The sequence below is a fragment of the Salmo salar genome, chromosome 11 (assembly GCF_965601325.2).
Source record: "Salmo salar chromosome 11, fSalSal1, whole genome shotgun sequence".
NCBI classification, from domain to species: Eukaryota; Metazoa; Chordata; class Actinopteri; order Salmoniformes; family Salmonidae; genus Salmo; species Salmo salar.
The window spans coordinates 96,731,727-96,745,647 of NC_138301.1; the positions used below are offsets into that span (position 1 = coordinate 96,731,727).

The 13,921-nt window shown below is 44.4% G+C and overlaps 1 protein-coding gene across 3 annotated transcripts in view; it reads left to right on the forward strand.

Annotated features, from left to right (window-relative positions):
• The window catches only part of LOC106563270 (pappalysin-1), a 126,945-nt gene that overhangs the window by 101,336 nt on the left and 11,688 nt on the right, over window positions 1-13,921 (forward strand). For all 3 annotated transcript variants that reach the window (XM_014128709.3, XM_014128710.3, XM_014128712.3), the window contains exons 19-21: window positions 1,582-1,697; window positions 6,212-6,283; window positions 8,523-8,621. In XM_014128709.3, the coding sequence (XP_013984184.2) occupies window positions 1,582-1,697; window positions 6,212-6,283; window positions 8,523-8,621 (287 nt within the window). The remainder of the gene's footprint in view (window positions 1-1,581; window positions 1,698-6,211; window positions 6,284-8,522; window positions 8,622-13,921) is intronic.

Here is a 13,921-nt window from a genome sequence, read left to right on the forward strand (position 1 = left end):
ATAAAAAGGTTCAACAACTGAGACATGAACTGAACAAGTTCCACAGACATGTGACTAACAGAAATTGAATAATGTGTCCCTGCACAAAAGGGGGGGTCAAAATCAAAAGTAACAGTCAGTATCTGGTGTGGACAACAGCTGCATTAGGTACTGCAGTGCATCTCCTCCTCATGGACTGCACCATATTTGCCAGTTCTTGCTGTGAGATGTTACCCGACTCTTCCACCAAGGTACCTGCAAGTTCCCAGACATTTCTGGGGGGAATGGCCCTAGCCCTCATCCTCCGATCCAACAGGTCCCAGAAGTGCTCAATGGGATTGAGATTCGTGCTCTGCGCTGGCCATGGCAGAACACTGACAATCCTGTCTTGCAGGAAATCACACACAGAACAAGCAGTATGGCTGGTAGCATTGTCATGCTGGAGGGTCATGTCAGGATGAGCCTGCAGGAAGGGTACCACATGAGGGAGGAGGATGTCTTCCCTGTAATGCACAGCGTTGAGATTGCCTGCAATGACAACAAGCTCAGTCCGATGATGCTGTGACACACCGCCCCAGACCATGACGGACCCTCCACCTCCAAATCGATCCCGCTCCAGAGTACAGGCCTCGGTGTGACGCTCATTCCTTCAACGATAAACGCGAATCCAACCATCACCCCTGGCGAGACAAAACCATGACTCGTCAGTGAAGAGCACTTTTTTCCAGTCCAGTCTGGTCCAGCGGCGGTGGGTTTGTGCCCATAGGCGACGTTGTTGCCGGTGATGTCTGGTGAGGACCTGCCTTACAACAGGCCAACAAGCCTTCAGTTCAGCCTGTCTCAGCCTGAGCAATGATGGAGAGATTGTGCGTTCCTGGTGTAACTCGGGCAGTTGTTGTTGCCATCCTGTACCTGTCCCGCAGGTGTGATGTTCGGATGTACCGATCTTGTGCAGGTGTTGTTACACATGGTCTGCCACTGCGAGGACGATCAGCTGTCCGTCCTGTCTCCCTGTAGCGCTGTCTTTGGCGTCTCACAGTACGGACATTGCAATTTATTGCCCTTGCCACATCTGCAGTTCTCATGCCTCCTTGCAGCATGCCTAAGGCACATTTACGCAGATGAGCAGGGACGCTGGGCATCTTTCTTTTGGTGTTTTTCAGAGTCAGTAGAAAGGCCTCTTTAGTGTCCTACGTTTTCAAAACTGTGACCTTAATTGTCTACCGTCTGTAATCTGTCAGTCTCTTAACGACCGTTCCACAGGTGCATGATCATTAATTGTTTATAGTTCACTGAACAAGCATGGGAAACAGTGTTTAAACCCTTTACAATGAAGATCTGTGAAGTTATTTGGATTTTTACGAATTCTCTTTGAAAGACAGGGTCCTGAAAAGGGGCCGTTTCTTTTTTTGCTGAGTTTATAATAACCACCCACCAAGTTGTTGTTATTATTATTATTATTATTATTATTATCAAATAGATCACCCAGTGGATATTAATTGAACTGTTGTTTTCTAAATAGAATAAAACCTGATTTGATGTGTGAACAGTTTGTGCAAACACTGATGATATCGTTGGGTTTGTTTTGTAACACACACACAGGTGAGGAGTGTGAGCTGACGTGCAGGGACAATAACAGCGATGTGGTGATCCTGCTTAGCAACATGACCGCAGACAGCGTGCGCAAGGAGCACTGGAGAAACCCACCCAAAGTCAAGGTGTGTGTGTGTGTCTGTCACAAGTCTCACAGACATACTTCACGAAGCACTGCTGCTCATGATCCTTCCTATTAGGAATTTGACACTGTGTGTCTATATCCTGGTAATATTATGAATTACAGGAGGACCGAGCCATTCCCACCTACTGTCTCTCTGTGGCCAAATCATCTTGGGTGGCTAGACAACAGAAAACACATCATAATGATAGGAACAGACAAAGACAGACAGACAAAGACAGTATGGGACAACAATATAAGAGGAACCCTCTGCGAGAGTTCACTCAAAGAAAACAAGTTGCAGTGGACTCTGGGACATGAAGTGTTGTACTGCCGAGCTCGGTGTAGTCCAATACCACCACCACCACCCGCTACAGTATACCCAACTTACATTCAGTTAACCTTCTATTACCAGGCATATCCCAACACAATTAACCAATGCGGCTTGGAACAACACAGTCAGATCCCAGCCAGTCATCTCTGAACTCATGTGAACCCGCAGCCAGCGACAGGGCCAAGACGTAAAAGTTCAAAAGCGCCGTGTCGTCAGTAATCACTATAATTTTTGAAACGACTCCATTACAAGTCTTAATAGCCTGGTTTGATTTAGATATACCTGACAGGGCTATTGTATTGAGTCTGCACTGATTGCCTAAATTGGCAGCTACGATTGCAAAAAAAGGGCGGGGGGTCAGTTTACAGAAGCGTACTGTAAGCGTTGTGTAAGCGTTGTCCCCCCTGTGCGCGTAATTCACATGAAGAGTAATGAAATACATTACGATAAGAACCATAATGATGTTGTTGTCTCGAAATGTATTTGTCCGTGAATTCCACCGCTTCCTCGCTTCATTTTACTTGATTTAAGTCAATGGGACTTAATTATTCAATTTCAGTTAAAAGCTATTTTGAAGGTTTTTAGCTACAGTTGGATGGAGGCGGACCATAAATAGGGCCAGGGGCTACACTAGCCAATGAGGGCCTTGGGAGTTGGGATTGAGAGCGTTATGTTTTTCTAGTGGTGTTTTGTTTTCATTACAAGTCGCACTGAGTCAGCCATTTGTGGCGGTGCGGAGGAAATAAAATGATCTGTTTGTAATTGATTTGTGTAATTGATATGATTTATACGCTGATGTAATGTGAGTCTGGAGACGAGGCAAAAGGGGGAAAGGGAAACAGAATTGATGGAGCATAGAGAGGCTACACGAGGGTTGGATGAGGTGAAATCAATAGGCTGTTCCAGTGTGCTCAGCAGCGTATACTGCTGCTGCATGTCAATCAATGCATGTGAATTCCAATTCAACCTGTTCCACCTCTTTGGCTACCTGACAACAACAGGACACCCCCCTCACCTCTAGAATAAAAATATCTCAACTTTGTCAGTCTGGTTGTGTGCAGCGGACGACTACTCAGTCAGGTTTGCCCTCAGAACTGATGGCTCACACCACGGGACATCCAGTTTCTAAATTAAAGTGTCAACTCAACCTGAACACACTTCTGAAAGCCCTATCTGGAAATCCACCCTGGTATCTGCAATTGATTGAATCCTGGCCTATAAGGGTTTTCAAATGAGTGATGCGTAATATACCTCCTATCTCTAATCACATGTGATCCGTACCACCTACAATATCACAAAAACTCAATAGAAGACTGATTATGGGAAATATAGTTGCATAAGTAGAGAACCATCAAATATGACTGATGATTCACTAATAACCCATGATTAGATTACGTGGTAGTATTCTCATGTCATTTTACCTTCAAATCTTTATCGTGGAGCTACTCTTGATTCACTATTAAAAATGCAGCCATTTTCTTTAGAATACAGGCTGAAATCCACTTTGCATTTCCATATGTGCTGAGCCAGGGGGTTTAGTCTCTTCATCACTTATAGTGATGTATCACCCTTCCGACCCATTAGTTTGGGGGTTTGACCCACTTAGGCTACCATACTCCTCCTCTCTCTAACTTTCTGTAGCTCTCTTTCCTTGCATCAGCAGAAATTACACTGCTACATTTAGAATCAGTCATTTCTGTGTGAATAATATCTATGAGAGACATGACCTCACCATGAATCTATTTTGGTATGATATCAGTGCACGTGGGGCAGGTGCTTGGGCGAGGATCCCGTGCACGGGGGGGGGGGGGGGGGGAGTGAGCCCACAGTTGTGGATTATTTTGATTTCCGGTCATGCCTAGCGGGTTGTTCGGTGACATCATCTTCTTGTCGAAAGTGGCAGCAAAAAGTTTTACAACTAAATCTCTCTAGCCCCCCCTCCCAGCTGCAACCCCCTTTTCAGATGTAGAGTACATGTACCAAAGTCTAGCCAATCTTACTATGGTCATCCTGCCTGGGGGGAGTCTATTTGACCACCTCCCACCCCACTTAAGTGAGCTCACCCACTTCACAGAAGCGTGCTGGGAAAGGAACGTGGTGCTACCCAGTATCCAACTGTCCTCAAATGCTCTGTTGTTCTTTCTCTCTGTCCGCCGATCCCTCTCTTTCTGCCCTCTCTCCCTTCCTCTTTTTTTCTGCCATTGATTTGCTGACGGCACTGAAATGAAAAATACCTTAGTTTGCAGCAGTGAAAAAGCGTGTCAATTCGTGTGTTATTGGGACATGGCAGGGCTGGGAAAAAAATGCTCCGGCGGAGGTCAGCCAGTCCCTTTGCTGTGGATGGCACTTTTGGTCCCAGTCTGCACCGGGTAGGTTTTACTGCATGTACTGGACTGCCTTCGTCTTGGGACATCACGTTCCCCTGAAAACCCTCTCTGCTCTCTCATTTCACACAGACAGACCCTGCGGAAGACATTCTTTTATACACTCTCTCAGCCCGCATACATTACACACATACACGGAGACACACAGATACGCACGCACGCACGCACGCACGCACGCACGCACGCACGCACGCACGCACGCACGCACACACACACACACACACACACACACACACACACACACACACACACACACACACACACACACATTACATTCAAATCACCTCAGAAGCCCCCTAGAACAAATGTGTGTATTTTATGTATCCCAAGTGAGAGCAGACAATGAAAGCAAGAGAGCAGATTCCACACATACTGTGGAGATATTTGAGAACACGTTTCGTACTCAATCTCTCGGGGCCCTGGTATGAAAGAGCACCTTTATACAGTATAAGGATCAAGTTATATCATGTCAAGTAGATATATTCAGCGATCTGTGGAGGGGTAATCCATCAAAAGCAGCCTTCACCACCGTTGAAAACATTCATTCATTTATTCATATGGAAAATGCCATGAACTTAGCTCTTCCTGAATGTGGAGTGAGTTAAGGTAACAACATAACAAGAAACATGGTCATTCCACTGGAGTGTTGGCACCCTGCCTTCCTCACAGACCAGGATTTGTCACAATATGTGTTATCCAAATAGGCACATGTATTGTGATGAGAGAGAGGAAAAAAAGATTTATGACAAAAGTTGTTTGATTTTGGTAAGCTGGTAACGTTGGAATGAGGTGGAGGCATGACGTGGTTGAGCAGGATAGGTCTAAATCAGCTTCAGTCGCTTTGGTAAAAGCATCTCGTTGTAAGGTATTTCAAGTTATTTGACCTGTAGAAGCACTTGCTGCAACCTACCTTTGTGCAAGTGAATCAACTAGGAGTGAAATGTGCTTGTGGTTGTGATCAGACGTCACTGCGAGCCGGATCTGTTGAAACAAGACACTGAGGTGGCAGACTTCAAAGAGCCTCCTCTCTAGCTTCAGGACAAGTTTATATTTGACAATATCAATGTTGCCTTATATTGTATAAAGAGAGATTTACAGTATCAGTTCCAGGGTTAGGCGGTTTATTTTTTGGAGTTCTGTGCCAGCGTTCCTTTCGATGTTGACTGGTGGAATCTGTGTGCGCAGCCTACCCACTGGGCAAAAACTGGTTGAATCAACGTGTGTTTGCACATAATTTCAACCCCCCCATGCAAATCAACGTGATGATATTAGATTTGCATAAAGTCATCAACATAAGGGCATTTCGTATTTTTATTCACCCAACTTTTAACATAAATCCAATGCAATGGTGACATTTTTTTGTTGATTTCACTTTGAATTTACAGTAGTTGACAACTCAACCAAATGTAAATCAAAACTAGACGTCTGTGCCCAGTTGGTAGTCTTGCCGTATGATTCCTTGTTTATGTTTGTGTGGGTTCTGGGGACAACACAATGATGCATTAACAGCATGTGGTAACAACATGCCATTCCACATGAAATACTTTCACTCCAAAGTCTGATATCGAAAGCAGGACATTTTCTTACCCCAAAATCATGACTGGTACTACTACTACTTGTTCTAATGACCAAAATGGCTATAATATCCATCCTTACAACTACATCTCCCCCTATCATTTCTATTTTTTAATCAATATGTTTTATTCCACAGCTCACAGATTGACATTTCATCCATATACGGTAGAGATATTTTGAGTGTCTGAACTCCTACTGACTTTTTTTCCTTTTGTCTCCTTACAGAATATAGTGTGTACAATGGGACTGAAGTGGTATCCACATCCAGAGGTGCTCCACTGCATCAAAAGATGTGATGTAAGAACTTCTATGAATTTTCTGAGAATAGTAGTTTATCTATGAGATAAAGGTTTTGCCTGAGATTAAGTATATGGGCTAAGGGCCTAATCTGTGTGAGAGGATGTGAGGGAAGGTCTTCACCTGAGTTACAGGAAGTGGGGTAATAGGTTTGCATGAGAGGGAGAGAGGTAAGGGCTTCAACCAGAGAGGACGAGGTGAAACAAGAGGGTCCACTCCCGTCCAAATCTGTCCATGTGGGAATACAGCGATAAGCAGACTAATAAGCAGACCATATGCCTTCACGACTCCCATTGTTAGGGCAGAGACCATCTTGTCATTAAATACAGTATCTCTGATTCAATTGCGTGAGAGGAAGTGAGGTAAGAGGACGTGCCATGCGTCATGGAGGCCAGTGGTGATGATGTGAGGAGTATAAACACTGTCACAGAACAGGATTATAACCAATGCTTCTTTATGTATCCTGCTATTTTCTAAATGTTATCAGATCAGACATCACCTTAAGTTTCCAGATATGTAGCTTTTTCAATTTGTTCTACTCCCCATGGAGTTTGTGCAGACACTAGCCTGGCAGGAGCCGTCAAGATTTAAAGATACACAGATACAAATACAGACATAGATACACACACACACACATACACACACACAGACACACACACAGACACACACACAAACACACACACACACACACACACACACACACACACACACACACACACACACACACACACACACACACACACACACACACACACACACACACACACACACACACACACTGCCCTGAATACACTGCCAGCCAGCCAGTGAAGTAGCTAGCTACCTATCAGAGAGACAAGCCTTTTAACAGCAGGTGAGCTCATTCGGGAGAAGGTTGAAATATAACATTGTTTCAGAGCATGGGTAGCTAATTGTTCTCTCTGGGGAGATGCTCTGCTCCAGTGACGTCAGTTACCGTGGATACCGGCACAAGCGGAGAAGCCAATTAGTCAGGTTTGATTCATGTTGTCTCCAAAATGAAACCCTTTACCCACATGGGGACCTGGATCTGTTTCAGACAATCCCACCACTAGAGAAGTGAAGCAGGAAAGAACTGATACTGGGCTATAGTAGCCTAACAATTTGTCTACACACCCTATGTAGCTGATATTGTAGTATGCCAATATTTTCAGATCCAATAATATGGTTAACAAAACTTCTTCTTTCCTCTTTTCCAAAATATATATTTATCGTAAAACTTCAACTAATATCCCAGGCATTTATTTGCATCAATCACTGAACACAACCAGCACTTATTAGAGACAGGCTTCTATTTGAGCCAGGTGTCTATTTCCTTAATACACACAGCTTACCTTTTTCCTCCCCCTACCTTGCAGTCTCGCCCTCTTCTGATCCATCTCAGACAAACAGTGAAGTTTGACTTTTGGTTTATTTTTTATGGTTTATTTTTTCACCATTCTCTCACTTGTAGTGGATCAATTCCAAAATGCCTGGCTGTTGCCTCGCACAATTTTTGCTCTGTGAATTTGATCACGGCTAGTTTGAATTTGATGTTGTGTTTTCTTTTTGGTGGTGTCATGGCAACGGCAATAGAATAAATACAAATATGCAAATCACTGTGGGAATATCAGAGCGGTGTCCATGGTAACCTCATAAACAATTAATTTAGACCGGGTGTTTATTTGAAACAGGCATTTATTTTCTGAAATGTGTGCCGATGCGAGACTATTAAAAGGGACAAGCGGCGTTTAATTTAAGTTGGTCGATTTTACTGTAAAGAAACTATTCACCCTCTAATCGGTGTTGGTAGTAGGATGATGTCATCATCCACACAGCTTAAGCCAATTGGATAAACCAGGAAGGGTAGGGCGGGGCTAGCCTCATAAAGCACATGATTGGAGTGTTTCTTAGCCTCATATAGTTTATGGTGTACTCACGTTTACATGTCTGGACCTCCCGCTGCTTAAAAAGTCACATTGGAAGAGGTGAACATTTTGTACCAGATTAATCAGCAAATCCAGAACAAAATCTAAAAAATGGCACTGGGTGAGATGGGGATAAGACAAAAAAAACAATACAATATGAATAAAATCAAACTTGAATATAGAGCACTTAAATGGGGTAATCAAACACATCAGAGAGAATCAGTTTGGTTTTCATCTATGTTGTCCATATGTGTATGTACAGTACACTGTGTAGGTTGTTGATGATGTCCTGCCTCTTATTGTCTCTGTCACAGCCGTTCATTGGAGACAATTACTGTGACTCGGTCAACAACAGAGCCTTCTGTAACTACGACGGAGGGGACTGCTGCCACTCCACCGTCAAGACCAAGAAGGTGAGTAGTACAGAACATCTGGACCTGGATTCACTAAACCTTCTCAAGACAAAATGGCCTCTTCTTATCTGCCTTTTGAAATTGTTTAAGATAAGTTAACATAGCAGTTAAGTTGCTACTCCTTAACAAAGTTAATGGGAATTATCTTAAATGTATTCTTATGTTGTCACTGTGGCTACTGAGTAATTTGAGTAATTTGTTTGTGAACTTATGCTCGCTGACATATCTTTCTGATCTTGACATTTTGAAGATAAGCAACATTAAGCTTCCCTTTTCTATTGCACATTTCCAGTGCCTTATCATTTGGTGTTCATGATTGTCCCTTGCTAGATGGTTGAGGTTGATATTTTGCCTTTCTCTATGATCCAGATAAGGTCCCCTTCCTTGTTTCTCTAGCATGGTGTGTGTGTTGTGGTCTGTTACCCAAGCTGTGTCTGGCTCTCTGGGTTAGAAGTCTGTACTGTAATCTGTTTCTCTGGCTCCTTATGCTCCTCTGTGTATCTGGCTGGGTTTTTACTGTAGTATGTGTATCTGTTTGTCTCTCTGTCTGGCTCGTTTTGCACTGTAGCATGTGTCTGTCTGTCTGTCTGGATCCGGAGTCTCTTCATTTCCTGCTGGGAGTCGGCCCATGTGTCCGCTCTCCACAGAGTCCAATCAGAATGTGTGTGATTGCTTCCGTTCCACCTTCACTGTTCCTCCCTCACTATTCTAACATCAGTGTTCCACAGTATCAGGATTAATCAACGTTTTATCCTCACAGTTCCATACTCTCCACCCTTCCTGTTCCTCTCAGACTCCTCCACTTTTACCTATTCCACTCGCTCTGTTCTTGTTGTTAAAAACAAAAGGTTTTTGGCTTCTGTTGTGAAACCAACCTGGTAAAATTAGAACTTACTTGTAAGTCAAAAACAAAGAGGCAAAACCAGGATGAAGACAGTGGTTTTAACCCGGTTGCATCATCTTTAGTATTTGTTTTGGCTTGTTTTGCTTTATTTGTTGAGTAGCTGTTTTGGCCCATTGACTGACCAGGGCTTCCAGTAAGAAGCTGTTCCGCAGCACCAAGAACAAGTTGTCTTACACCACCTCTCTGTGTCTATGTTCTGTCTCTAGACATGGAAAAACAGCTGTAGGTGGACTGACCAAAAATTTTAATATTTGGTTTTTATTGTCTGGTATCTGTCAACAGAACTAGTATGCCATTAAACAGCCAGTCACCAGTCTCATTCTGTAGCCTACTTGGGAATGTTCCATCAGTCTTAGAAGAATGTTTCCTTTCATTTCCTTTCAATCAATCAGTCAGTCATGTACTACTTACTGTATGTAGAGACATGTTGCCTCATAAAAACGGCCCTAGTGCTTTGTTTTTGTCCTTCACTTATCTGTTGCATATTAGTACAGGAGCTGAGTGTTTTAGTGTTTTTAGAGTCTTAAATCCATACTCGAGTGTTCGAAAGACACAGTGATGTAGTCACTAGGCAGCCCAATGGTAAGTGACTTCACCCCAGAGTGGCTGGTTGGACTATGTTGATTCACTCTATCTCTACTCTCTATCTGCTGGCCAGACTCAGGGCCAGGGGGCTTATAACAGAACATTGCGTAACTCACTGTACTGACAGACCATGACGGGGGGGGGGGGGGGGGGAACCGAACTTCACATGTACTTCAGGTGACTTTCGGCCTCTGTTGGCCTTCAAACGCTTAGGAAGGCTGTGTGAAATAATGCACGTACAGTGTATTCAGAACCCTTTTTCCACATTTTGTTACGTTACACCCTTATTCTAAAATGGATTAAATCATCAATCTACACACAACACCCCATAATGACAAAGCAAAAGCAGGTTTTTAGACATTTTATCAAGTGTATTAAAAATTAAAAAAGGAAATATTACATTTACATAAGTAGTCAAACCCTTTACTCTGTACTTTGTTGAAGCACCTTTGGCAGCGATTACAGACTCGAGTCTTCTTAGGTATGACGCAACAAGCTTAGCAAACCTGTATTTGGGGAGTTTTTCCCACTCTTCTCTGCAGATCCCCTGAAGCTCTGTCAGATTGGATGGGGAGTGTCACTGCCCAGCTATTTTCAGGTCTCTCCAGAGATGTTTGATCGGGTTCAAGTCCGGGCTCTGGCTGGGCCACTCAAGGACATTCAGAGACTTGTGCCAAAGCCACTCCTGCGTTGTCTTGGCGGTGTGCTTTGGGTCATTGTCCTGTTGGAAAGTTGTCCTTTGCCCCCAGTCTGAGGTCCTGAGCGCTCTGGAGCAGGTTTTCATCAAGGATCTCTCTGTACTTTGCTCAGTTCATCTTTCCCTCGACCCTCGTCCCAGTTCCTGCAGCTGAAAAACATCCCCACAGCATGATGCTGCCACCACCATGCTTCACCATAGGGAGGGTGCCAGGTTTACTCCAGAAGTGACGCTTGGCATTCAGGCCAAATAGTTCAATCTTGGTTTCATCAGACCAGATGTTTCTCATGGTCTGAGAGTATTTAGGTGCCTTTTGGCAAACTTCAAGCAGGCTGTCATGTGCCTTTTACTGAGGAGTGGCTTCCGTCTGGCCACTCTACCATAAAGTCCTGATTGGTGGAGTGCTGCAGAGATGGTTGTCCTGCTAGAAGGTTCTCCCAACTCCACAGAGGAACTCTAAAGCTCTGTCAGAGTGACCATCATTTTCTTTGTCACCTACCGATTGCTCGATTGCTTAGTTTGGCTGGGCAGCCAGCTGTAGGAAGGGTCTTGGTGGTTCCAAACGTCTTCCTTTTAAGATTGAGGGAGGCCACTGTGTTCTTGGGGACCTTCAATACAGCAGAAATGTTTTGGTACCCTTCCCCAGATCTGTGCCTCGACACAATCCTGTCTCGGAGCTCTACGGACAATTCCTTCGACCTCATGGCTTGGTTTTTGCTCTGACATGCATTGTCAACTGTGAGACCTTATATAGAGAGGTGTGTGCCTTTCTAAATCAAGACCAATCAATTGAATTTACCACAGGTGGACTCCAATCAGGTTGTAGAAACATCTCGAGGATGTTCAATGGAAACAGGTTGCACCTGAGCTCAATTTCGAGTCTCATAGCAAAGGGTCTGAATACTTATGTCAATAAGGTATTTCTTAAATTTTTTATAAATGTGCAAACATTTATAAAAACCCGTTTTTTTTCATCAATTTTAGAATAAGGCGGTAATGTAACAAAATGTAGAAAAAGTCAAGGGGTCTGAATACTTTCCCAAAGCACTGTACCTGTGATTAAAAAAAAGTCCAACAAACAATTGTAAGCTGCATAATATTGAGGTTTTGTGGTTAGTGTCCTTGGATACCGAATACCAGACGCAGGCAGGCAGGCAGAGACAGACAGACACAGACAGACAGAGACAGACAGAGACAGACAGAGACAGACAGAGACAGACAGACAGACAGAGACAGACAGACAGACAGACAGACAGACAGACAGACAGACAGACAGACAGACAGACAGACAGACAGACAGACAGACAGACAGACAGACAGACAGACAGACAGACAGACAGAGGATTGGGTCCATCTCTAGGAGCGTGTCTCTGAACGGTGGCCATTTCCGCTGAGCCGCAATGATAAGAGGATCACCTGGGCTCAAGCCCCGAAGCCAGGCGCTACTCCCAGGCATTCAGCCTGCCAGCCTTTGAAGCAAACACTTCATCTGGTATTTCAAAAGTGACTTCCCTGGAAATGGTTAGGATTTGGGAAAGATAGAGAAAATTGCTCTGAAATAACTGATCCTAATTTGATTTATCGGCTGCCATGAGCGAATGGCTAAAGAGGTTACCGGAGTTAAAGAAATGAGAAGGAAATATATGGAGGAGAAAAGGGTCTGACGTGAATGTGAGATGTGAGAGGCATGAAACATGGGAAATGTTCTAATTTCTTATCAAGAATGTCATGAAATAGAACATGTGGCATCCAAATTCAGTACGAAGACTGCTGAAAGACACATTTTAATCCCTCATCTGACTTTGTGAAAACAGTCCGGACCTAAATGGTGTTGCCTTTGAAAAGTACTATACATATTTCTTTCATGCAGATGGACTGTTGTTGTTGTTTGAAGCTTGTAGACGTGTAGCTGGCTTTAGTTGTTTCAGCCTTCTAGATGTGGTTGGTGTTCCTTCGAGGCAGAGCTCATCCTCACCCTCCTCCGTCTGGTCACCCCAATCAAAACAGCAACAGAACACTTAACTTCACTTTCACCTGATTCTCATTTTCCTGAAGGAACACATGGCCACCAGCCCAAAGGCTTGCGTAAGCCCTCAAAAACAAAACAACATGACACAGACAATGACAAATAACTCTCAGACCTCTTTTTGCGACAGTCTCCATCTATTCTGCCCGCTGGTGACACACAGGCACAGTCAGTCACACACTGTTTTTCTCCTTGTGGGAAGTTAGTGTTGTTGTTTCAGCCACAGGCAGAGATTCCATCCCTTCAGGTCTGTTAGATGTAGCTTTGTTTTGTCTGGGCCAGTGATGGTCAAATAGGGGCCCAGGACCCATTCAGGCCTGCTAGATTGTAGGCTACCAGTGTGAATATAGGTGCTGGGAATATAGACTGTCTTTGTAAGAACAGAGATTTCAACCCCATGTATCTAGGTCCTGTCACTCAAGCACTCAGGTTAGTGGAGAGACCCCATTGGATCAACTGAATGATAACCCCCCCCCCCCCCCCCCCATACATTCACAAAAGGGTGTTTGTAGTACTTAGTGAGCTGGCTGGGATTGTTGTGCTGGTCTGACTATTCTGTGTTTGTCAGAGGTCAAGGGAAACCACCCCCACTGCCAATCTCTCCACAGAACCTCTACTTTCTCTGTTATTCCTTTGGGCATGCCACCTTACCGCCATGGCACTGCTCTAAAGGGAACACCACACACAGAGAGTGATAAAGTGAGCAGTATGGTATTGAAGAGTCTGGCAAACCACACTGTGGTAATAGGGAGAGTCCCCGGAAAGGCTCTCTGGAAACCACGCACGCACACGCACAGAGTGACACACAGACGGAGTGACACACAGACGGAGTGACACACAGACGGAGTGACACACAGACGGAGTGACACACAGACGGAGTGACACACAGACGGAGTGACACACAGACGGAGTGACACACAGACGGAGTGACACACAGACGGAGTGACACACAGACGGAGTGACACACAGACGGAGTGACACACAGACGGAGTGACACACAGACGGAGTGACACACAGACGGAGTGACACACAGACAGAGTGACGCACAGTATCATCCCACCAGTATTTACCACCACAACTTGTTGTGC